The sequence below is a fragment of the Lutra lutra genome, chromosome 7 (genome assembly GCF_902655055.1).
Source record: "Lutra lutra chromosome 7, mLutLut1.2, whole genome shotgun sequence".
Classification (NCBI taxonomy): Eukaryota; Metazoa; Chordata; class Mammalia; order Carnivora; family Mustelidae; genus Lutra; species Lutra lutra.
In genome coordinates, this window is record NC_062284.1 from 139,266,385 (window position 1) to 139,288,533 (window position 22,149).

General features: G+C 44.3%; 1 protein-coding gene across 2 annotated transcripts in view; it reads left to right on the plus strand.

Annotated features, from left to right (window-relative positions):
* Positions 1 to 13,899, plus strand: part of AK7 (adenylate kinase 7) — a 73,092-nt gene extending 59,193 nt beyond the window's left edge. For both annotated transcript variants that reach the window (XM_047738354.1, XM_047738355.1), the window contains 6 exons: positions 910 to 1,038; positions 1,410 to 1,478; positions 6,799 to 6,996; positions 9,891 to 10,111; positions 12,626 to 12,784; positions 13,033 to 13,899. In XM_047738354.1, coding sequence (XP_047594310.1) covers positions 910 to 1,038; positions 1,410 to 1,478; positions 6,799 to 6,996; positions 9,891 to 10,111; positions 12,626 to 12,784; positions 13,033 to 13,071 — 815 coding nt within the window. In that variant the 3' untranslated portion in view covers positions 13,072 to 13,899. The remainder of the gene's footprint in view (positions 1 to 909; positions 1,039 to 1,409; positions 1,479 to 6,798; positions 6,997 to 9,890; positions 10,112 to 12,625; positions 12,785 to 13,032) is intronic.
* The last annotated feature ends 8,250 nt before the right edge of the window (positions 13,900 to 22,149 follow it).

Here is a 22,149-nt window from a genome sequence, read left to right on the forward strand (position 1 = left end):
CGTCTGATGATTGTGATAGAGTAACACGTGACTGTCACAGGGAAGCTGCATCATTTGATCCTTCAACCGTTGTAGTTTTAGAACAAACTTCTCCATCCTCAGCGATGCCACACACCGTAGGAACCGGGCATCCAAGGCTCTGGAGGGAACTGTGTAGTAGGGCTAAGGTCGTGAATGCAGATTTGGAGAGACCCGGGTAGGGAGGGCGTTGGTTCCTGCAGCTTTAAAGAGAACCGTGCCTTTGAGAGTTAGATCAAGCTCGATTTTTATTTTTTAATTTATTTTTTACTTTCTATTTTTAAGTAATCTCTACACCCAACGTGGGCCTCGAACTCACCACCCCAAGATCAGTTGCATGCTCTACCGACTGAGCCAGTCAGGGACCCCAAGCTTGATTTTTGTTCCGATGCAGCAAATATTTATTATTGTTATTACATTATTAATTAGTCGTGTGTTAACAACACATGTGAATACTATCTCACTTAACTCTTACAGCACAAACATTTATTGCTATGTATTAAGGCTATTATTACCATGTCTTAAAGGTAGAAGGCAACGTATGAAGGCATAATATCAAAACAGAATTGAGTGAACCCTGCTGGCACACAGGAACACACGTTCCACTTCACCCAGAATTTGTGACATCACCCAGAAGAAAATTTGGGAATTGCAGACATCAGCATTTGTTTCTGTTCTTTATTGCAGACAAGCACATGGGGTTCTCCTATTTTATTGTGCGTTACAGCTCAGTGTGTTATGTTCAAAATACAAAACCACATATTTGTAACTTGAAGGGAAAATAAAAGATTTTCAGTAGTTACTTGGACTACACAACAATTTTGAGATGACTTTGTAATCCCCACGAATAATGTGACTCCCTAGTAATATATATATTTTTCTTTTCACCAGGCCAACTAGAAGATCAATACATAATTAGATTTATTAAAGAAAAGGTGAAATCGATACCTTGCAGGAATCAAGGTTATATTTTGGACGGATTCCCGAAGACCTATGATCAAGCTAAAGACCTGTTCAATCGTGAGTTTGAGCGTTCCCCTTATTTATTATTATTTTTTTAAAGCTTTTCTTTCTTTCTTTGTGTAAACTCTACCCCCACCGTGGGCCCGAACTCATGTCGCTGAGGTCAAGAGCCGCGTGCTCTGTGGACGGAGCCGGCCAGACGCCCCTCCTTCACTTGAGTGCTCACCTTGAGATAAGTTGCAACATATCATAGTAATAGTCACTCAGTTAAAATTTGAAAATCAGAGAGACTGTCTAAAACACATGCTTTTTCTATTTATGGTTAGTTTTCTAGTTAACATCTAGTTAAATATTTTAATTTTTTGCCAAGGGGCTGTCCACAGTGATAGCCCGTAATAAACACGAAAATGTATATTTTGTTTTATTAGAAGAAGACGAGGAGGAAGAAGAAGAAGTCAGAGGCAAAATGTTCCCCTTTGATAAACTAATCATACCCGGTAAGTTTAAAATATTTATTTCTCGAAGGTCATATTTAGAGGAATGCCATTTTGTACCCAAACCATCTTTTTTATGTCAACAAAGCAGATCTCTCTCCCCCTGCTCTTTTTTTTGTGGGGGAGGGGGGAAGGTAAACGATACCCTTAAACATAAGCTCTCAAGCTAGGGAATGTATAGGAGGCAACAGTCAGAAATACAGCAATATTGAGTTCTGAAATGGACAGGAGTCTTTGAGAATGTTTGTTTCTGCTGCTCCCTCTGGGAACGAAGCACAGGGAGGCCAGTCCCCTGATGGTTTGACTTCTGAGCCAGTTGGCAAGACCACCAGGGACTGGGCCCTTCCTCCCGTTTTTGGTGGTAGCCATGCCCTCATCTTTCCCATCTTTCCCAAATCCAGGGTTGAGACTGGACAGGTGCCGAGCTGTTCACTGTTCACGTAGATACACAGATGTTGCACAATGTCCTCTTGGAAGTAAAGTGTAAACAACTTACTCCATGAAAAAGGATTTGCTGACTGCCTGGCTGGCATTTCTTGTGACCTTGTCTTGAACTTTTAAGGTTGTTATTTTTTTTAATCAGTTTGCATGCGATATCATCATAGGAAACACAAAAACAGCTTTTTTCAGCAAGTGAGCCCGAGGTCATTCCTTAGGGTTATAGGGGGAGCGTGCTCACTTGCGTCAGAGTCTGCACGGGAGTCAGTTTATGGCTGTAACCCTCTCCCCTTGATCCAGGAAGAGCTTGCCATGAAGCTTCTGGAAGCACTGGGGCCTCCAGAAAGCAGTCATCCTAAGGGATGGGTAGTTACTGTTTGCCTGAGGGCCCTGAAGCCTGGGACGGGGAATTTGCAATGCCAAAGGGGTGGGTTGTCTCGGAACATATGCGTTGGACTCAGAAAAAGTTAAAAACTAAAATCGACTAAAAAACCAGATCTGTCTGGTTTCTGAGAGTTTATCACTTCTGGGCAATATTCATTCATTGCAAACTGCCCGGCAAGTCCTCACGCTTTCACTGGGGCAGTGCACTGATCTGTTCGTCCATCACGTGCCCAGAGCCGCACGAGATAGGAAATCGTTGAACCTTTCTTTGCACGGTTCTGCCAGGCTGCAATTACTCCCATGGTTACCTGATCCAGAAGCCAAAGCCCAGAGACTTACCCGAGACCATTTCCCTGGTACACGAAATGGCTTAAATTCAAACTCGGTCTCCTCTTTCCTCTGCCTCCAAAACACAGAATTAATGAAACCCTTCCAGGAAATGGAATCACAAACGTGAAATGCTCAAAGATTCTTAACCGTGGTCTACTGGGTTGCCCTCTCTCTGCTTGACGTGGTCCAAACGGGTCAAATGTGTCATCTCTTTGGAATGTTTAGTCTGCTCTTAGTAAATTATCCTCTTTCTGGAAATGGTCATTATTTTCTGTCTTCCTGGAAGAAATGAGAGGATTGTCTCATTTGTACTCAGGGAATTTTAATACAGGGAGGCGGCTGGGTGAGGACAGGAGAGGCTATTGCCATTGAAAGAAGGGACCCCAGAGTAGGGGGTATACCGTCTAGATTGCGTGGGGAAGTGAGCCAGATTTGGTCAGGAAGTAGGAAACAAGAAGCAGTGAGGGGAAGCCTAGGTCATTGCCTTAATTGGGGTTTCTGCAGGAAAGGCAAGGCAGGGCTGAGGAAATAGCTTTTTTTTTTTTTTTTTTTAAAGAGGATTGGCTACTTTGAGCCAGTTCCAGTGGGTTTTGCTCTCTAGTTCCCTGGTGCCTGGGCCTGGGATGATTTAAGGCAAGGGAAATATTGGTGGCTTGGTGTGTGAGATTTATAAAAAGGGGGTGATCACTTTGCACATGATGGCCATTCTCCTGAGTAAGTGGTTGGCCATTTTTAGGAATTAGCCAGTCCTGAAAGAGGCAGTCTCTCTCCAGGTCTGTAACGTTCCCCCTGAGATGTCAAAACATCGTAAGATACAGAAAATAGTAAATCTGATTAATACAAGTCCTCATGCTTGGTTGGAGTGGTGACACACTTGAGTCTATGGTTGACCCAGTCATAGGTGGTGTTCTCTCTCCTTGATAAACCACTGCCTTTTATAACAGCTGCTAGCCTGCATCCGGGTCAGTTCTTTTCAGATCTCATTTTTTTTTTTTAAGATTTTATTTATTTATTTGTCAGAGAGAAATCACAAGTAGGCAGAGAGGCAGGCAGAGAGAGAGAGGAGGAAGCAGGCTCCCTGCCAAGCAGAGAGCCCAATGCGGGGCTCGATCCTAGGACCCTGGGATCATGACCTGAGCCGAAGGCAGAGGCTTTAATCCACTGAGCCACCCAGGCACCCCTCAGATCTCATTGTTGAAGCCGGTTAAGTTTAAACTCATACCTGCTTGGGGCTCCTGGCTGAGGCAGTAGAACACGCCACTCTTGATCTCAGGGTCATGCATTTGATCCCCACATTGGACGTGGAGCCTACTTAAAAAGTGAAGATAAATAAATATGGTTGTCTGCTTGCTTACTAGGGAAAAAATGTTTTAGGGACGCCTGGGTGGCTCAGTCATTAAGCGTCTGCCTTTGGTTCAGGTCATGATCGCAGGGTCTCAAGATCTAGCCCCGCATCAGGCTCCCTGCTCAGTAGGGAGCCTGCTTCTCCCTCTGCCTGCTGCTCCCCCTGCTTGTGCTCTCTCTCTCTCTGAAAAATAAGTAAAATCTTTAAGAAAATGTTTTAAAACACAGATTTTCAGGGGCACCTGGGGGGGCTTACTTGGTTAAGTGTCCAATTCATGATACTGGCTCAGGTCATGATCTCATGGGTTGTGAGGACAAAGCCTGTATCATGCTCCGTGGGGAGTTTGCTCGACATTCTCTGTCTCTCTCTCCCTCTGCCCCCTTTCAAATAAATAAATCTTAAAAAAAAAAAAAACCCACAACAAAACAGATTTCTCATGACTCTAGATAGCCAAACACAGTGATCTCCTTGTTATATACAATCTACCAAGCAGAAATCTATTACTTGCTATCCATAGCCAATACAAGGACAGTAGATGTTCCTTTAAAAAAAAAAAAAAAGGGCGCCTGGGTGGCTCAGTGGGTTGGGCCTCTGCCTTCAGCTCAGGTCATGATCCTAGGGTCCTGGGATCGAGCCCCGCATGGGGCTCTCTGCTCAGCGGGGGTCCTGCTCCCCTCCTCTCTCTCTGCCTGCCTCTCTGCCTACTTGTGATTTCTGTCAAATAAATAAATAAATAAATAAATAAATAAATAAATTTTAAAAAAAAGATTTGTTTATTTGAGAGAGAGAGAGAGCACGCGAGTGGGAGGAGGAGCAGAGAGAAAGGGAGAGAATCCCAAGCAGACTCTGAGCTGAGCTGGGAGCCCAATACAGGCTTGATCTCAGAAAGCTGAGATCACGACCTGAGCTGAAATCAAAAGTAAGATATTCAACCGACCGTGCCACCCAGGCTCCCCAGGACAGTAGATGTTCTGAACCATTATCTCGAGATACTGCAAAATCCTGAAGTTCTGTCTGAATCATAAGAGAGAAAGGACTTTTAAAAATATCACCTGGCTGGCTCAGGCAATAGAGCACGCAACTCTTGATCTTGGGGTCATGACTACAAGCCCTACGTTGGGTGTAGAGCTTCCAAAAGAAAAAAAAAAAAAAAAAAAAGAAACCATCTAGTGGGGAATATATTTCATCCCGCTAAAATTCTTGAAAGTTAGAAGCCAAGTCCATCACTGTTTGTGGTGTTTGGCTGACCGGAACCTTCCTTCTCCCAGTCACTGGGAAGAAAAATACAGCATCGCATTTTAAACGTCTTAGATCACTAACAGATGTATTAACTTTTCTTCTAGGTGTCCGACATCATGGAGCTTAACTAGATTCAAATTTCAGTGACTTTGTTGACATCATTTCAATTGAAGTACTATACTGGCATTTGGAGGTCTAGCTGTCTCCTCTCCTTTTCAGAATATAGCCACTCATGAAAATCAGATGATCACAGATGAGCATCTAAACTAAATTAAAATAGGTCAGAATAGTGGCAGCTTCAGACTATGGTTACGAATTTACTGGATCTTGTTCCACAAGCTCTGTCCTCAACCTTTATTTTCACTGTTAACACAGGGAGCAGATGGTACCCAGTGGAGGGCCACTTGCCCCGTAGGCACCCTCTGCTCTGGGCTCTGCTCTGTATGCTTACTTTTCTCACTCATTCAAGAAATCTTACTAGAATGCATTTGAGTGAAGATGGTCTTATTATGTGGCAAACCGATACAATTTAATTAATTAATTAATCTTTAAGTGTCTCAATAGAACTTAATTTACGAAGTCAGATGATGGGCCCGGTTTGGTCCACAGGGAACCAGTACAATTTCAGGATAAAAATTAAACGGCTTCCAGGCTTCGCCAGGTAGCACGTTATTGGTTAATGATCTGGGCACCCGCATACTCTGACCACGCTGAGAACCTCTGAGTAGTAACTCACCTAGAAAGTCTGTTTCACTGATATGTGCTCTGATGACTCATTCACGCAACTTACATCCACCGAACTTATATGGGAAGCTGGAGAAACAGCTGCTTTCATAGGCTAAAAGAAAATCACAGGTGGATGAAATGATCCCCATCGTTAATCTGATTCCCGGGTCAGACATTAGATAGGCCTCTGTTGAATGGGAGGCAGACGCTTCCTAGCCAATTGGATTACATGAGAAGAGAGCTGGATCCAGGGGAAACTCAAGTCCCATGGGGAGCCCTTGTTTTTATTAATTGGCCAAAGTGGCCATCAGTTCGCTCAGCCGCTAGTCTCCTTGGGAGCCTATGATGTTGTGCAGGGAGACGGGGGAAGGTGCAGTGGGGCCTGGCTGGGAGGCGGCTGATGGTTGATGCCACAGGGTTATCAGAGATGCGCTAATTCTGATTTCTGCTGCTTTTTGTTATCGGATTTCTTTTTACTCGATGATTAGATTTGCTACTATTTGCTACTTGGAATTTTATTTGTTATATTTTTCTCATTAGAGATTTGCGCTTTCCAATTTCTGCTTTTTTTTTTTTTCTTAAAAGGAAGAAAGGAGGGAAACAATGAGAAAGGAAGAAGGGGAAAAATAGAAAACTAACAGATCTCACAAAATACCCACTGGCTGGGCCTCATAGGGAGGTGTCTGGAAATGTCAGTGATTTGTACGCATGTAAGCTCCTCCGTGAGAGGCGGCAGGGAGGCGAGTTAGTCACTGAGGTCCAGCCTGGTCACCAGACATTTCAGTTAGCACTGGCCCGGGCCACCTGCTGGTTAGACCCTCCGTTCCTCGGGTTAACTCAAGAGCCCCGCTCTCTCCCCAGAGTTCGTTTGCGTGCTGGACGCCTCGGATGAGTTCCTGAAGGAGCGGGTGATGAACCTCCCCGAGAGCGTCGTGGCGGGGACCCACTACAGCCAGGACCGCTTCCTCCGGGCCCTGAGCAACTACCGGGACCTCAATACCGAGGATGAGACTGTCATCAACTATTTCGATGAGATTGAAATCCACCCGATACATATTGGTATGAGTGGGGCTCGAGACTACGGTCAATGTGAAGAACCACTGACAAGTGTCAGGACCCCGCCCCTCCGCCCCCAGGCACCCCCGGTGCGAGTCTGGAGTCTGTGGGCGGGACAGGGAAGCAGAGCTATGTCCCTGGGGCCAGGAGATCAGAGGACAAACAGGGCTTTCTTTCTGGAGAGTCCTTCTACTTGAGGATTTGGTGTGTGGTGGGGGGGGTGTTGGGGCATATGAAAATATATGCATAGGTTATGAAATCGGATACCAAATTGCCATTTTTTTGAAGGACACTTCAAAGATATGTATATTTGCTGCCAGCTGCTTCCGTGGGGGCGGCGTTTTGTCCCCAGAGCTTTGCAGGGCCCTGATGTTCTTCCCAGAGCCCCTCCTGGCCTTTAGACTGGCCGTCTGACCCCCCACCGCTACTCAGAAAGCAAGTTGTTCTTCATCGCATTCCCCTTTGTTTCCAGTAAGCACTGAACTCAGATCTCAGCAGCCAGCAGGCGCTCAGTAAGTAGGATCTGTCATCAGCTTCACTGTGGCCGTCACTGTTCCTGGCTCCAAATCTCAGCTGTCATAGGGTGTTTCTACTTCCCTGGGCTTTGGTGAACCGCTGAACTTCCTTTCTGGCTTCCTGGATCTTGACATTTCTTCCTCCCCTGAGTTTGGTGAGGAACCCCTAGCCTGGTGGAACTCAGTGGCCAGGCTGACCCCTGGGGGTCTTTCAGGGTCTCTCTTTGCCCTCAAGAGCCAGAGAGGACAGCATCTGGACCCTGGAGTTCCGGGAGGTGTACCGCCAAGGAACCATGTCCACATGAAGCAGGAGAGCTGGTCTCAGGGCTGGCTCTGCTCCTCTGTGTTCTCATCTGTGAAATGGGAAAATATCCCCTGCCTTGTAGAGTTATTACAAATGCAGAGATAGGAGATAGGAAGTGTCTGGTGCAATGGCTGACTAGTTTTGTTATTACTAAGACATAACATAGTGTGCTGTTAAGCAATAAAAAGATAATGCAATTTATAAATCTACAAAATCTGTTTGGCCCCTGAAGAAGTGACTGGGTTTTGTCCTCCTCCGGACATGTCTGTGCGCCCTGGACTCAGGTTTTCCATGTAAAACCTTAGGATTTGAATCTACTAATATGGAAAGTAGCTCACCCTATTTGATTAGAGAACTGGGAGAGAATGGTGAGGACATTGCACAAAAACAGTGATTGCCATCTTTTCAGTAATGCTCAGAAAGTGATTTATGGAAAAATCAGGAAAGCCCTGGGGAGAAATGTTGAGAAAGACAGAAATGAAGGGAGGACTGGATGCGTGGTCATTGTGTGTTTGTGCTGGTCACATTTGACCTCATCACCCTGACAAGGAGGAGATGACGTTAAAGGGAAGGGAGAGATAAATCTTAGTGGGGATGGATGTAGGGGAGGGGTCAAGGTCAGGAATGCAGGCCACCGGGCCCTGCCCGAGAAGGATCAGGAACACGGCTGGCACCTGCATTTTCTCTTGGCAAGTCTGGACTCCTCTCCTCTCTCAGAGTCTCTTTCTTTCTGGCTCTTTGGACCAGCATCTCTCCTCCGTCATTCACGTAGTGAACTGGGGTTGCCCCACAGCCCAGGAGTTTCTATCCTGGGAGCCAAGCCTAGAGCTAGACCTTCCACCCTAATAACACAGCCCTAGAAGGGCAAATCCAAAGTCATGGTTTGGGTAGGTTCCCACCCCCAATCAGCAGTTCCCCTGTCCCAGGGTCAGGACAAAAGTATTGGTTTGGGCAGCACTGGTCTCCAACAGTGAGCCTCTTCAAAAGTGTCTCAGAGCACTTTCAAGCACATCAAGTTGTAATTACTGTTAGAGAAATCGGGAAAAATACATTAAAGTGTCAGAGTGCGGGCAAGGTGTGGAATACATGAATTTTGTTTTTATTTTGTTTTTGTTCACTTGTGGGGGCTTGCTTCCTCCCACCAAGTGATGTATATTGGCCCTTCTTCCCCTCTTCCCAAGCAGAAGCTAGAGGTGCCTCTAGTCTGGGTCAAGGTCATAGTGTAGGAACGCAGGGAGGGGGCGTGGCGATGGTTGTGCCATGAGGGGAAGGTCCCTACTCCCAGGAAGATCTGAGGCGCTGAGAACAAAAATCGTCCACTGCACACCCTTCTGTTGGGGGCACTTTCCAAGCAAACCCAAGAGAGTGGTGTAGAATTTAGTGTTGAGCAACTTTGTAGAGAAACTCATGGTTTACCAAGAAGCTGCTGCTGGTTTGTTGTTGTTGTTGTTGTTTTGGTCTTGATGCTAAATTAGTCGGATATTCTAGAATTTGGACTTTTCCCTATTCAAGTAGGCTACCTGAAATGGTTTGTTTTACTTATTAATTAAAAATGTATCCCAGGATCATTGAGTTTCAGAAACAGGAAAAAAAAAAAAAAAGAAGAAGAAATGGGGGAACTCCTATCGGGCTTTCAGCAAGTACCGGGCTTCCTCCTGTGGGAACCCCCACAGCAGCATCTCTCTCTGCTTGGATGCTTCCAGGGATGGAGAACTTTTTTTTTTTTTTTTAAGGAATTCCATCCCACCCATCCCCCGCTGCTCAAAATCAGCACTGTCAGAGCTCAAACACTGAGCCCCCGTCTTCCTCCCAGACCCAGGACTCCCAGACACAGGGCTGGTATTTGCTCGTGAGCCAAGAAATCCTGAGCCATCCTGGCCACCAGAACAGCAAAGTCCAGTGTGGTCATTTCCTAAAGTAACATAACATAACATAACATAACATAACATAACATAACATGGTAATTTACATTTCCACGGCACATTTACGAGAATAAAGAATTTTCCCGAATGTAGTCTCAGAGTAGTAGCTTGGAGAATGTGTGTGCTGATCTCCTTCCTTTCTGCTGGTATTGAAAGACGTAGGAAAACTTGAAGACCCTCAAAACAGACTTGCCATCAAACAGCTCATCAAAGAGATCGGGGAGCCTCGAAATTATGGCCTAACGGACGAAGAGAAGGCAGAGGAGGAGCGGAGGGCTGCAGAAGAGCGGCTGGCCAAGGAGGCCATGGAGGAGGCGGAACGGGAGCATAGGGAAGCCGTGGAGCTGGCAGAGAAGATCGCTCGCTGGGAGGAGTGGGTGCGTGAGTGTGTGCGCGGGTCTGGGGGCGGGACGCCAAGCCATTTTGGCAGCTGCACTTCCCATCCTGCTCCTAGAGAAATGTCATGGAAATACCCAAGCGTGTGTTTGTGTTTGTTTTGGTTTTGGTTTGTTTTGTTATATGCCCATTTCCTAAAAGGTGCCTGTGGTCTTTTGCTTGGGATAAATCATCGCAATAATAGTACCTAGCCTTCACCAGGAGTATTGATAATCCAGATCCTTGTAACTGGGTCCCCTGGTGCCATTGGCCAACCTTGGGATTTCCTCTGATTTTCCTCCATTTACGCATCTCACCTGCATGGTCAGCCTCGTTCACCCTCCCGATTCCCCAAATCATGGATTCCTGCCTATTCTGCTATCGAAAATCGCACTCAGATCCTCCCACAGCTCCTCACTTCTGATCAGGGTCGGAGTTTCTCGCTGGAATCATGGTGCCTCCTCCCTGGTCTCCCTGCTGGGCTCCTGTCCATCCCCAGCCTGTTCCCATGCTGCCGCTGGAGGTCCTTCTAACGTACAGACCCACGTGAGCAATTCCCTGTGCAAACGTTTCACAGGCTTCCATCCCTGTGAGACTCGTTATTGGGGCCTTCCAGGTTCTGGCGTGACGCATTTCAACAACACACCGTGTCCCCAGCTAACTTCCTTACTTGCTTTGAGTCTTTCCTAAAAAGCCCTCTTTCCAAGGAAGCCTTTCCTGGACACCATATTTAAAATGTTAACCCCTGGTCTCCCCATCACATGGCCTATCCCCTTTCATAGGTCTCAATTTCCCTCTTTGCACTTATTCTCAGGGACTATATTTTTTATATATTTATCTTACTGTCTTTTCTCTGCACAGAATTTAAATCGCATGAGGACAAGGATTTTTTTCTATTGCTGTTCAGTACCCCATGTCCAATGCCAAGAACAGTGCTTGGCACCTATCAGACACTCAACAAATATTTGTGGAAGGAACGGGGAGATGAAGGAAGGATGTCCTTAAGCACACATCTTTGGGTGCCCGATTATCTCCTTAGCATGAATTCCTGAATTTTGTTAGGTCAGACTACACGTGGTTTAATTTTTGATACATATTTTGAAACTACCTTCTAGCAAGGGTAGAGCAGCTCACACCTTGTCTACCAGTGGCTTTCCCTACACTTCCTCCAACTCTGCTTTCTCAGGTTTGCTCACAAATTATCAATCAGATAACCAAAACCCCATCCCATTGCTTTAATGTTCATCTCTCGGGTCAGACGTGTACCAACTCTTCCTGTATTCATTGGCATTTCTATTTCTCATGTTGCACGTTTTCTCCGCCCATGTTTGGGCGGTATGTCCTTTTCTTAGTATTTTGCAAGAACAGCTCCCGATGAGGTAGTGTAGTCATAGAAACAGGAGGGGGCTCACGAGACGAGGGTCTCCCAAGCTGTGTTGCTAGAGTCCAAGTCTCGCTCCTTCTCTGTGTAGCTTTGTGGTTCTGTACAGATTTCTCTCTGTGTCTCCGTTTCTCCATCTGTGAGAGGAGGAGGAGGATAGTACCTGCTTCATACAGCGATGGGGTGATGAGTCAGTTATGTGCAGAAGTATGCAAATTGTGTGCCTCTCGTGATAGCCTAGCTTTTTATAATCTGTTGCAAATGGTTTTTCTCAGCTCATCATTTATGTTTTGACAGCATTTATGGTGTGTCTTCTGGACATAAAGAAGTTTTATGGTTGTATGCAGTCAAATCCATCAGTCCATTTCCCATGTTGGTTTATGGGTTTACTGTCTTGCTGGGAAAAATTCTTTTTTAACAGATAATATCATCTAGGACTCTTTATCTTGCAAGTGACAGAAAAGCAAACTCAATATGGCTTAGAAATAAAGAAAACTTACGGATTCACATCAAATCAAGGCGGGGGGGGGCAGATAGAGCTGGCTTCAGGCAAGGCTTGATATGTGACTCAGATGATTCATCAAGGACCTGGGGTCCCTCTCTCTGCTCTGCTCTCCACGCTGGCATCATCCTTGGGTTCTACCTGATGTGCTTCTCCTTTATTAATATCCACAGGCAGGAGGTGGGCTGGACTGATGGGATTAAGTCCCACCTAAACCACCAGGCTAAGAAGGGAGATTTCTCAAAGGAATCTGGAATTACTATTCCCAAGAGAGGAGAGACCATATGCCGAGCACGTGTTCACTAGATGAATACCTTCTAGACTTTCTATTAGCACTTCTGTGATTCTTTCCCTCATGCCTTCCTTCCCCCACTCCCACTCTTTCTTCATCTGGGCAGCTAGAAATTATCTTGATTTAAGATGTGAGTTTGGGATCCAGTTTATTATTTTCTAGCACACTAAGCAGTTGTTACAACACCATTTATATCTTTTCTCTGCTGTTTGCGATGCCATCTTTATCATAATCTAGTGGCCACGTACAGCAGTATTGGGTTCCAGTGTACTCTGGGGTCAATCAGGTGAACGTGTTCTCCCCTTTCTGTTGACCCCAACCCCCAAATGTTCTATTTGTAGAATAAACGACTAGAGGAAGTGAAAAGAGAAGAAAGAGAACTACTGGAGGCCCAGTCTATTCCCCTGAGAAACTATTTAATGACCCACGTGATGCCGACCCTGATGCAGGGTCTGAATGAGTGTTGTAAGGTCAGACCGGATGATCCCGTTGATTTTCTGGTAAGAGATATTTGTTTTACTATCAATTTGAAATTAAAAGATGCCCGAATCTAAACAAAAAGCTAGTTGAAATAAAGCGTTGTGTCTCGTTTTTTTGGGAAATAGCCTCTTAAGACCTTCACAGTTTATAGTAAGATTTTCTTACTCATTTGAAAGTAAAGATTTATGTACTTTTATTTTGAAATGATAAACAGTAGTAGTACTGTCTTCTAAACCGATGTTTCTTTTTTTCTCTCTTTCAATTATAGGCAGAATATCTCTTCAAGAACAATCCTGAAACACAGTGAAAATTTAAAGATTGGGTGTGATACACCTTTAGAGTTAGAGATGAGGTTAAAATTGTGATTTGGAGTTCTGCTTGAAAAAAAAATGCTTTTCCAGTTTTTGGAAAATTCTTTGTTTCCCCCTAAGCAAAGACTTTATTATTTTTTCTTAATACTTTATAATTTTGGGGGGCCAATACTTTATTAAGTAGAATCATTATAAAAGGCTGATGGCAATGAGTGACTTTGTTAAAGAACTTTATTTTAAAGGTAAATTGATGAAGTATCTGTGTATAGTTCATAGGACAAATATTGATAGAACATTTCATTCTTAGTCAAAGTGTTCTGCACACTTGGATTTACAGTAATTTATAGCATGAAGAGAATCAGACTGTATATTATTTGAACATGTAGGCTAATGACTTTACATAGTTTGCTATTGCCCTAGTGCCAATGGTGTCAGAAAGAAATGAAAATGGTTTATGCTTTGGTGACTCACGCTGAGTCAGATGTCATTGGTTTCCAGTAGGTAAATTTTTGACTCATCTTAATTAAGCAATGAGTCATAGAATTATAAACCTCTTGGTAGAAAAAAATACCATAACAGAATAAATAATCCCAGTATTTGTGGTAATTAAAAGTTAAATATTTTCAACAAACTTTATAATATAGTCATAAGCATTCAATCCCTATGGTCTTTTCCAGCTTGAAAAATCCCATGATTCCCAGAATTATACACTATGAGAAGTTACACTGAATGAGAAATGTATTAAAATATATTTCATCTTGGGGCACCTGGGTGGCTCAGTCCATTAAGTGTCATCCTTTGGTTCAGGTCATGATCCCATGGTCCTGGGATAGAGCCCTGAGTCAGGCTCCCTGCTCAGGGGAGAGCCTGCTTCTCCCCTCTCTCTGTCCCCCTCGCCCCTTCGCCCCCCTGCTCTTACTTGATCTCTCTTGCTCACTCTATCTCAAATACATAAATAAAATCTTAAAAAAATAAATTATATTTCAACTCTTTAAATATGTAATTTGAATATAACTGCACTGTTTTTTTTATTATAGTAAAATACATACAACATAACATTTACCACTGTGACCTTCTTAAAGTGTACAAGTCGGTGGCACTAGGTGCATCGGTTGTATTTATTCCATGAAAGGGAAGTATATGCAAAACGACTTCCTGGGGCTGAGGGAGCAGGAGGACCAAAGAAAAAGGCTGACAAGCCCAGCTTGACAAGAAATGGTTTATTAAGGAGATTTATGGACAGAAGTATGTCTCAGGGTAGTCCCTAGACCAGTAGGTCCCCAACCCCACCCCCCCCTTAAGAGCTGCTCTTACAGCCCTAGGAGCTGGAAGTCCACCCAGTTGGAGAACAGGTGTCTGTTGGGGCGCAGGGGTGGCTCAGTCGTTGAGCTTCTGACTCTGGATTTCTGCTCAGGTCATGATCTCAGGGTTGTGAGACTGAGCTCCCCTGGGGGTGGAGCCTTGCTGGAGATTCTCTCCCTCCCTCTTTCTCTGCACCCTCCCCCTTTAGAACAACAACAATAACAAAGAATAGGTGTGTCAGAGTCCTATTTCCAGGGCAGATCATGGACCTTATGCCCTAAGGGTGCGCTTAAAGGTGTTAAACAAAAGGAAAGAATGTGAGTGAAGGCTTGAGCTCAAGAAGAGTTGTCCATTTGTCCACTGTCAGCATTTGCCCAAGATGGCGTTGGCCTGGTTCACACAGCCTGGGACAAGCATTATCACTACCTAGTTTTAGAACCTTTCCATCACCCCAGTGGAAATCCTGTACCCTGTACTAGTCCTTCAACCCAGCTTCTGGCAACCACTAGTCTGCTTCCTGTCTCTACAGATTTGTTTCTTCTGGATATTTACATAAACAAAATCACTCAATATGTGGCCTTTCGTGTCTTCTTTCATGGGCATGTCTCCCAAGGCTCATGCTGTAGCATGGATCAGGGCTTCATCCTTTTGATGGCTGAATAATATTGTACTGTACAAATGCACCACAGGGTCTTGAACCATTCATTCGTTGAGGGACAATTTGGGTCATTTCCATCTTTTAGATACCGTGAAATGCTGCTATGCATATTTGTGTACAGGTTCTTGTTTGAACAGCTGGTGTCAATTTTACGGGGGCAGATACCTAGAGCGGAATTGCTGTCACACTGTAATTCTATGTTTAACTTCCTGAGGAACTTCTGACCATCTCCACTGTAGCTGCATCATTGCCACTCCCACCAGCAATACAGGATTCCAATTTCTCTGCATACTTAAGCTTGTTATTGTGTGTGTGCACGTGGGGGCGCGTGTGTGCACATGCCGGTGATGCTAATGGGTCTGAAGTGTGTCACACTGTGACTAAGTATGTTTACACATGCCACTGGTCACGTGTATATCTTCTTTGGGAGACACGTACGTTCAAGTCCTTTGCTCACTTCGTATTTGTCTTTTTGCTATTGAACTGTACAAGTTTTTTATATATTCTTCATGTAAGACCCTTATCAGATATATGATTTGCAAATATTTTCCCCTATTCCATGGCTTGTCTTTTCACTCTCTTGACAGGTGTCCTTGAATGCACAAAATCTCTTCATTTTGGTGACATCCAATTACCTCTTCTTTTGCTTTCCTGCACTACTTTTGACCCTGATACTTTAATCAAAGACACTAAGTAAATAGAACACATCTTCAAGTTTGAAGTCATTAGCCTTCATAATACTTACCTTCCCTGCCTTCATGATGGATACATTCTATGACCTTGCTTCTTAGTTCACTGAGAAAACCCAAGCAATCCAAAGAGCCATTCTATCCTCCTGCTACAAACTAGCTCTGTTACCCTTCTGTGCTTCCATCTAGGACCAACTCCTGACTTGTGCCTGGATGCCACCCCGTCTCACATCATCAGATGCTGCTCCTAGAACTGCTCTTCTCTCTCACAGCCAGATTTCTCCCTTGTTTCTGGATCATCACCCTTCGCTTCCAAATTAATGTACTAGCTCCTACACTTCAAAACAAAACGAGGGGCGCCTGGGTGGCTCAACTGGTTAAACGGCTGCTTTCGGCTCAGGTCATGATTCCAGGGTCCTGGGATCGAGCCCTGCGTCGGGCTTTCTGCTCAGCAGGGAGCCTGGTTCCCCCTCTCCCTCTGCCTGCCACTCTGCTTATTTGTGCTCTCTCTCTCTGTCAAATAAATAAATAAAATCTTTAAAAACAAAAAAAACAGAAAATGAGACTGAAACAGATTAAAATGCAGAAAACTTCCTTGACCTCTGCAGCCTCCTCTAGCCATGGCCCCAGTATCCTGTCCCTCTTTAGATCAAGGTTACCAAGTGATCTTCAAGACCTCCAAATCCAACTGTCAAATCCTACTTGACCTCTCTGAGCATTTCATCATTTCCTCCTTGAAACCCTCTCTCCCCTCCACCAGAATGTTGAAAGCAAGGCCAATCCAATTTCTAAGCACACTCGCCTCTCCCCCTCCGCTGCTGCTCCCGCAGGCCCCCATCTCAGGGATCAGCAATTCCATCCTTCCAGTTGCTCAGGGCCCAAACCTGGTGTCACCTTTGGCTCTTTTTTTCCTTATCCTCGCTCAGTTCACCAGTGCATCATACTGGCCCAACTTTTGCAACATATCCTGTCCGCCTGCTTCTCACCCCTTCAACACTAGTGTCCTGGCCCAAGACACCACCGTCTCCCACCTGGGTTGCTGCTGTCATCAGTCCCTTGGAAGCTCCTTCCTGTGACTGCTCTTAACATAGCAGCAGGGGGATCTTTTTCAAACAGATGTCAGATCCCCTCCAAGGCCTTGCCATCTCATGTAGGGTGGAAGGCAAAGTCCTGACCCAGCCTGAGAGGCCTTATATAGTCTGACCCCTCATGACCTCCCTGCCCCCTCACTTCGCTCTTCATTGCCAAGTGCAGTCCGCTTTGGGGCTATTGCTTGGAATCCTTGGCCCACACATAACCCTGTGGCTCCCTCTCACTACATCCTTGGTTGGATCAAACATGCTGTCCTCTGAGGGGCCTCCTCAGACCATCCTCTCAATGACCTCCCACTCTGTTCCTTTTCTCTGCTTGCACTGACCTCACTTTATAAGATGCTGTTTTTATTGTCTCTTTCCCCCAGTAAAATGTAAGCTCCACAGAGGTGGGATTGTTTTTTGCTGTTATCTCTAGAGATGAAAAAGGTACACAGCACAAAGTAGAAATGTAATATCAATGAGTGAGAGCTATTTAGCTGAAATTGTTTGTTATACAATTCAGATCTCCAGTCCTTTGATGACGTCCATAATACACATTCCATAGGCTGTCATGGGATATTTGAGGAACTCTCAGGGTCACAAGGAGGCTTCACTAAGTGACACTGATTTTGGTGAATTCATATAGAGTCTAGCCCTCTGCCAGGCAAGGTAAGAAGAGTGATCTCAGCCATGTCTTAGGTCAGGCAGGACCCAGAGAGGCTGACTTGCCTTAACTCATCTCCTAGGAGACCAGGAGAGAAGACAAGAGTACGACTGGACTCACAATGAGACACATAGTTGTAGAGTGGCAGGATACCTGTACCCATTTCCCCAGCACATTCTCTTCCTCGAAGCAGGTTCTCTGAGTAGCCGGCTGATCACAAGTGCTTGGGGAGTGCAAAACCAGGACACGGCACTGGCTTTCCCTAGCTTGATGTGTCCACCCCCACTGCACCCGTCCTGTGTTCTGGTTCTTCCTGACAAGGTGCATTTGCCCAGACTTTTGGGTGGGCAGTGAGTTTTACCTCTGTGACTCCCCTTGACACATTCCCTCTTCAGAGATATTGACATATTCATTCTTCTGGATCTTAGGTTAGGAGGCACTCTCTTTAAGGGGACTTTTCATTTTTCTGGTTTGATTCATTAAGAGTCACTTTACAATTAAGGTCTTTGAAGGCAATTTTCCCCCTAATATCTAGGCAGTCCAGCTTGTCACTGCTAAGCATCCTCTCTGTAGAACTATAATTTGGATGGACATATTCCTATATTACTTAAAAGAGCTGGTATCATTTACAATAAAGTACCTAGCTCCAATCTAAAAAAGATGTGTAAAACCTCCACATAATTATAAAACACTGCTCATAGTAATGAAAAATGAAATGGAGGAATAAACTATATTAATGCCTTGTAAAGCTCAGTACTGTTAATACTTCAATTCTTCCCCCCAAATAATGATCTGTAGAGTCAATGCAATCCTAATCAAAATTCTAGTGTGTTTCTTTTCTCTTTGTTGGTGGGAAGTGGTCATCTGATTCAGAAATGTGTATGGTCATGCAAAAGAACCTAGGAGAGTCAGAAGGAACCACAGCAAACTTGGAGGACTTCACTCTCCAGACAGCAAGACTCATTATGAAGTCACAGTGATTAAGATCAGTGGAAAATAAGGAGTCCAGAAGCAGATTCACACATTAATAAATCACCTGATTTATAACAAATTCACCTTTGCAATTCAATGGGGGAAAAGTACGGTCTTTTCAACAAATGATGCAGGTCACTTTGGAGAGTCATGCATTAAAAACAACCAAAAAGCCAAGCCCCCCCAGAAAACTCCCCAAATCCAAAAAACCTAAACCCTTGACCTCTGATTCACACTGTACACAAAATTATTTTAAGATGGGTCATAGACCTAAACAGGAAAGTCGAAACAATAAAGCTTCTAGAATTAAATAAAATGTAAGAGGAATTCTTCATAACCCAGGGTGGGCAAAGATTTGTCAAGATAACACTGAAAGAGTAAAAAGTCAGGGGGCACCTGGGTGGCTCAGTTGGTTAAGCATCTGCCTTCAGCTTGGGTCATGATCCCGGGGTCCTGGGATCAACGCCCTCGCTGGGTTCCCTGCTCAGCAGGGAGTCTGCTTCTTCCTCTCCCTCTGCCCCTCCCCACAGCTCTCAGGTGCGCATGTTCTCTCTCAAATAAATAATAACATTAAAAAAAAAAAAAGTCAAACACCTGGCTGGCTCAGTCCAAAGAGTGTGTGACTTTTGATCTTGGGGTCATCAGTTTGAGCCCCATGTGGGATGTAGAGATTACTTAGGTAATATTTTTTAAAAAAGAGTAAAAAGCCAAGCTTCAGAACTGGGAAGATATTTACAATGCATACACAAAGATATGCACAGATATGCAGTAGATATATGACAGAGGATTTGTACTCAGAATATGTCAAAAAGTCCTCAAAGTTAGGAAGACTGACAATCCAATTTAAAAACAGGAAGACTTGAGAAACCACTTCATAAAAGAGCATATCCAAATGAGCAATTAGCATATTTACAAGTGCTTAAAGGCAGTAATCATCAGAGAAATGCAAAGGAAAACTGCAGGGGGATTCCCGCACAATGTTGCCGGATGGCGGAAATTAATTGAGACTGTTTACATCAAGTGTTGGGGAGGATGTAGGGCCACGGGAACACACACATGTTGCTGGCGGACTACAGATTGGCACTACCCCTATGATAGTCTTTGGGAGTACTTTACCAAAGCTAAGCATGTGTACACACACGGTCCAGCAATTCCACTTGGGTATACGCCCAAGGGGGATGAGTGCTTATGTCTACAATGAGGCACGTACAAGAATATTCAAGCAACATTACTATGAAAGCCCTGAACTGGAAAGAAAAAACCCAAATGTCCCTCAGAGGAGAAAGATATAGTGTGATATTTACAATAGGAGAAAGATACAGTGACAGTATAGTACACGGCAATGAAAAAGCATGAACTGTCACTCCCTCCACAAAGTCTCACAGACATACTGTTGAGTGAAAGAAGTAACACACAAGGGTGAATCGTGTGTGTGTCCATGTGTATGAAGTTGAAAAACATACGAGTCCGTCGTGAGAGAGGTCAAAATAGGGGTCATGTGGCAGTGATGATGGTAATGACAGAGAATTATTCTGCTGGGGTAATGAACATTTTCTCTATCCTGATTCAGGTACTAATGACATTAGAGTGTGCACAGGATAAAAACTGATATAGTTCAATAGGCGGTGTTATGGGGGGGGTAAGCACAAAGGCCTTCATGCTTGTACATGTTACTGTTTAACTGTACTTTAATCATCTTTTTAAAAGGAACTGGTATTCTATTTTTTAAAAAATGAAATATACCATATATCGCAAACTAAAAACAAAACAAAACAAAACAACTCCTTAAAATGCGGACCTGTTCATAGCCAGAGAGTTCCTGAGATCCAGTTTAGGAAAGAAAAATGCCATCTGAATTCACATTAAGAAAAATTAGTCTTTTGTGTGAAAAAAAATTGAAATTAATCAAAATGCCATTCAAATTACTTAAGAGTGTTTTTGGGTACCATACAATATTAGGTGTTCTATACAAAGTCAGTTTAGTGGAGAAGGAAGACAGATTCTGAGATAACCCCCAGTGATCTCTGCCTAACAGTATTCACGCCTTTGTGTACTCTCTTTCCTTTGAGTGTGGGTGGTACACAGGATTTGCTTCTCTCCTATGGAATCCAGCAGATCTTAGGTTACCTAAGACTATATGAAATCATGCTAGCAGAATCTTTTGCCTTGAGCCTCCATGCTTTGATAAAGCAAGCTGCTCTGTTGGAGACCCACGTGGTTTAGCAAGCAGCCAGCAGGACACTGCTACCTTCAATCCAACAGCTCTGAAGACCTGAATCGTGCCAACAAACGTGTGTGGAAGTTAAGTCTTTCCACAGTTGAGCCTTCAGATGAGACCCCCCCCACCCCAGCGCACCATGAATGTAGCCTTGTTGGAGACCCTGAATCAGAGGACCCAGCTAAGGCATGTCCAAATTCCTGACCCCCAGAAACTGTTCAATAATAAATGTGTTTTTTATTATTTTTTGAAATGCTTGTTTTAGTTTGACATTTGTGGCAAATTGTTACACAGCACTAAATAACCAGTACCATTGAAGATGCATCATTACTTTCTAGGAGTGAGCAACCTGAGATCTTCATTGTTATGGCCTGAATGAATGTCCCAAGATTCATATGTTGAAGTACTAACTTCCTCCATGTGACTGTATTTGGAGATGGAGCCTCTAAGGAAGTAATTAGGGTTAAGTAGAGTCTTAAGGGTGGGGCCATGATCCAGTAGGATTAGGTCTCCTTAAGAGACACCAGAGATCTTGTTCTTCCTCTCCCTCTCCCTCTCCTTCCCCTCCCTCCCATCACCTCTCCCCTACTCCTTCTCCCTGCCATGGGAGTACAGTGAGAAAGCGGCCATCTACAAGCCAGCATGAGTGTCCTCACCAGAAGGTGGCCATGCTAGCATCTTAATCTTGGCCTTCCCAGACTCCAGAACTGTGAGAGACACATTCCTATTGTTTAAGCCACCAATTCTGTGGTATTTTGTTATGGCAGCTCATGCTAAGATAATTACCAACTGTTTTTGTTTTAGCCAGATTAATTACAGAATTGAAAATAATTGAAAGGAAAAAAAAATAACTGGAAATACTGGACAAATCTCAGTTGACTTTAAAGAATCAGAAACAACTTAATTCTTAAGTGCCAATATGTGCCAGGCATGGTTTTGTGCTTTCGGCTTTCAAACAATACGCTTAGGGTTCCTATCTTCATGGAGTTTAGATTTTAGTAAGAGTAACAGAATAAACAGGGGATAAGCATGGAGGCTCTGAGCAGCAAGGAGCTGGGCATTTTTAAAGATTTTATTAATTTATTTGAGAGAGTGAGCGAGTGTGGAAGCATGAGCAGGGGGGAAGGGAGAAGCAGACTCCCCGTGGAGCAGGAAGCCTAACTCGGGACTCGATCCCAGGACCCGGGGACCATGACCTGAGCCGAAGGCATACAGTTAACTGATAGCCAGCCAGGCGCCCCTAGGAGCTGAGCATGTTTAAGGAAAAGAGGCCAGTTGGGTGGAAGCACAGAGAGGAAAGGGGCAGAGTTTGAGATGAGGTTAGAGGGAAACAAGAGCCAGGTCACCGAGCCCTTGTAAGCCACTGTCAAGTTTGGTTTTACTCTAAGAGCAATGGGAAGCCACTAAACTGGGTTTGATATATATATATTTTTATTTTATAGTGAGAGTGTGATAAAATCTGAGTTATGTTTTCAAAGTCCAGCTGCTGTATGGAGGA